The 3742-nt window shown below is 37.9% G+C and overlaps 1 protein-coding gene across 1 annotated transcript in view; it reads right to left on the bottom strand.

Annotated features, from left to right (window-relative positions):
* The window catches only part of DCAF10 (DDB1 and CUL4 associated factor 10), a 64132-nt gene that overhangs the window by 4922 nt on the left and 55468 nt on the right, over positions 1-3742 (bottom strand). The window contains exon 5 of the mRNA XM_003785149.3: positions 1619-1729. Coding sequence (XP_003785197.1) covers positions 1619-1729 — 111 coding nt within the window. The remainder of the gene's footprint in view (positions 1-1618; positions 1730-3742) is intronic.

The raw sequence follows: 3742 nt of genomic DNA, 5'->3' as shown, positions 1-3742 counted from the left end.
GAACCCACCACCTTAGGTGTATGTGGCTGGCGCCTTAGCCGACTGAGCCACAGGCGCCGAGCCACAAGCAAGATTGTTAACTAGTTATTTCTTCTTAAGTTAAATTTCTTTTTCTCATAGATGGTTTAGTCAATCAATAAAGATTCTTGATGGAGCTGAAACATATTCTTCTTAGCAAAGTATCTCAAGAATGGAAGAAAAAGTATCCAGTGTACTCAACCCTACTATGAAACCATTTATAGCTTTCATATGAAGGCTATAACCCAATTATAGCCCAAGAAGAGGGGGAAGGAGAGGGAGGGTGGGTAATTGGTGGGAACACACCTATGGCGCATTTTACAAGGGTACATGTTAAATTTACTAAATGTAGAGTATAAATGTCTTAACACAATAACTAAGAAAATGTGGTGAAGGCTATGTTAACCAGTTGTGATGAAAATATTTCAAATGGTATATAAACCCAGCACTTTGTACCCCATGATTGCATTAATGTACACAGCTATGATTTAATAAAAAAAAAAAAAGAAAAAAAAATAAAGATTCTTTTCTCAATGATTATTTGAGAAGGCTTGGCTTGTTTACCATAGCGCTAGTAGATGGACAGGCAAATCTGCAAAAGATGTTGCGGTACAAATCAAAGGAGAAATGTTATACTCCTTTGGGGTATTTAATTTCTAAATTTAAGGGGAGGAGTTTTTAACCTTAAAAGTGAGACAGTGAGACATCAGTCTTCAACGTCCAAAGGAAAATAGATAGGCCATGGTTTAGGTTAGAAAGGGTTCCCAAACCATTTTATTGACCTAAGTAGTCATGCAAAATAACCAGCATCTACCAGGCCAAGTTACCTAGAGAAAATACAAATTAGAAGTCTGAAGTTTAGTCCCTTCCTAAATATTGAGGTAAAGACATGTATATCTCCAAAGGGTGATTCAAAATGACCCACCCACCCACAAAAGCCAAATCTGGCCCTCAATACTCTTTCCACAAAGAAGAGAATAAAAAAATAAAGGCTGCTGGAGCTTAGATGTGGATTAGTATGAAAAATAACTAAATAACTAATAACTAACTAAATGGCATTTGTACAGGTAGAAAGCATTTCTGTTAGGAGGTGGAAGGGGTAGGCAGAGCAGCTAGTTCTGAAAGAATGGCTAGGGGAAAACTAGCAAATACAGAGTGGGGCCAATTGTAGTTCCCACAATCCCTCTTGGGCTGTTGGGCACTGTACAGATAAGGAAAGCGCAGAGCAAAATGTCTCCTTGGAAGAACCAGATGACTTTCACAATCACCTGAAAATTTCATCCCTTATATAGCACTTTCACATGTATAATCTCACTTAACTGTCACAACAACCTGAACTAAAATCTGTATTTCTCAACTACTTTCTCTCCCAGTTAGACAAAACTAAGTCCAGGTAATAAAACCAAAGGTCAAATTCAACCAAGAGTTAAGCCACAGATACTCAACCCTAAAGACCTTAGTTGGGTTTCTGAAAATGATGAGGGGTAAGAAATATTCTTATCTCTACTGGCTTTTATTTTTATGGATTAAAACCAAACCAAAGAAGGCTATTTGGTGGAATCTGTTGTTGTAAGATTATAAAATCCAACTTTTTACCTACCTTCCCTTTGGGAGGCTCGTGACATGTGTTTCTCAGAAGAACTGGAATCACTATGATGACAAGGTGAACCAGAAACTCTAGGACCAGATGAACTTGATGAAGTGGTCAAATCTTAAAAATACAAAAAATTCTGACAATAAACCTAGCATAACTCTAAGTAGTAGCTCTTAACTTTTAAATTTCTACTTGAGCCATACTTTTAAAATGCAAATAAAATGTTCAAGTAAAACTGGCCTATAGGCCGGGCACACTGACTCATGCTTATGCACTCTGGGAGGCTAAGGTGGGTAGACTGCCTGAGTTCATAGGTTGAAGAGCAGCCTGAGCCAGAACAAGACCCCATTTCTAAAAATAGCCAGGCATTTTGGTGGGCTCCTGTAGTCCCAGCTACTTGGGAGGCTGAGGCAAAAGAATTGCTTGAGCCCAAGGAGGTTGCTGTAAGCTGTGATGCCACAACATGCTACATGGGTGACAAAGTGAGAATCTGTCTCAAAAAAAAAAAGGCTTGGCACCCGTAGCTCAGCAGCTAGGGCACTAGCCATATATACCGGGGCTGGCGGGTTTGAACCCAGCCTGGGCCTGCCAAATAACAATGACAACTATAACCAAATAATAGCCAGGTGTTGTGGTAGACGCATGTAGTCCCAGCTACTTGGGAGACTGAGGCAAGACAATTGCTTAAGCCCAAGAGTTTGAGGTTGCTGTGAGCTGTGATGTCATAGCACTCTGCTGAGGATGACACAATAAAACTATCTCAAAAAAAAAAAAAAAAAAAAAAAAACCCCAAAACTGGAAGGCAGCATGGATTTTTGAAGTGTTCTAACCTCTAGTCCCTGTCAAAAATGGTTTCTACTAAAAACTTGTTTACATAAAATAAAAATTAAAAAAACAAATAAGCACAGGAGTATCTCTAGTTCCCTATAATTTCTATACTAAGATGGAACACAGAAATTCAAGGAAAATGAAAATTAAACTCTTAAGCCTATTGTTTAATGTTATAATAGAGTCCCACACAGCCCCATTACTGTGAACGTGAAAAAATCTACATCTTTTTTTTCCCAGACAGACTCTTACTGTCACCTTAAGTAGAGTACTGTAGCATCATAGTTCACAGCAACCTCAAACTCAGGACTCAAGCTCAGCCTCCTGAGTAGTTGGGACTACAGGCGCCTATCAAAATGTTCAGCTAATTTTTCTATTTTTAGTAGAGATGGGGTGTCCCTCTTGCTCAGGCCAGTCTTGAACTCCTGAGATCAAGCAACCTACCCACCTCTGCCTTCTACAGTGCTAAGATTATAGGTGTTAGCCAAGGTGCCTAGCCTAAATGGATCCTCCTTTTAAGCATAGAAAAAACTCTCAAAATAAATACTTTACTTCTATAAATACTTTTTTTCTTTCAAAGAGATGAGATGAAGAAGATCTCACTATGTTGCCCAGGCTGGACTTGAGCTCCGAGGTTTAAGGGATCCTGCCACCTCAGCCTCCCTAGTACTAGTTGGGACTACAGGTATATGCCACGGTGCCCAGTTTATGTGAATACTCCTTGAAAAGCAATTCAAAACTTTACATTGAAATCTGTGGAAAAGATAAAATGAATATCAGACAGTAGAATTAAATATATTACTCCAAAGAGCAATTTCCATTTCATCATACTTCTATAGTTGCCCCACACCTTTGTTACAACTTCTTACCAATCTCATTTCCTATGATGTTATTTAGTGTCAGAATTGCTCTCAAGAGACTGAAAACCTTGGTTGTTGAATCAAAATAGACCAGCTAGACAGTAAGTATGAATTCTCATTAAGTTATACTTGATTATGTTTAACTTAAAAGGCAATTCTAAATCTAAAATCATTATATCTGCATATTTATGAAATTCCTTGTTTGCAAGTAAGTTTATAAAACTTTATTTTCTACTTTTTAGCAGTTAATTTAGGCAAGAGCAATACAATTATGCCCCCTCTATCCCAAAGGTCTTCAGAAATGGTCCCGTGCACACACAGAAGAAGATTCCAATTATTCAAAGCTGCCTTTTAATAGCAATATATGAATATTCAGTGTTTCAAATGCTAAAGTCTCTCTTTCTGGGTTCTTGTTCATAAGCACAATTTTTTTTTTTTTTTT

The sequence above is a fragment of the Otolemur garnettii genome, unplaced genomic scaffold, assembly GCF_000181295.1.
Source record: "Otolemur garnettii isolate 467f Iridium unplaced genomic scaffold, OtoGar3 scaffold00014, whole genome shotgun sequence".
Lineage (NCBI taxonomy): Eukaryota > Metazoa > Chordata > Mammalia > Primates > Galagidae > Otolemur > Otolemur garnettii.
Note: the sequence above shows the minus strand (reverse complement) of the source record. Positions and strands in the feature narration are given on the sequence as shown.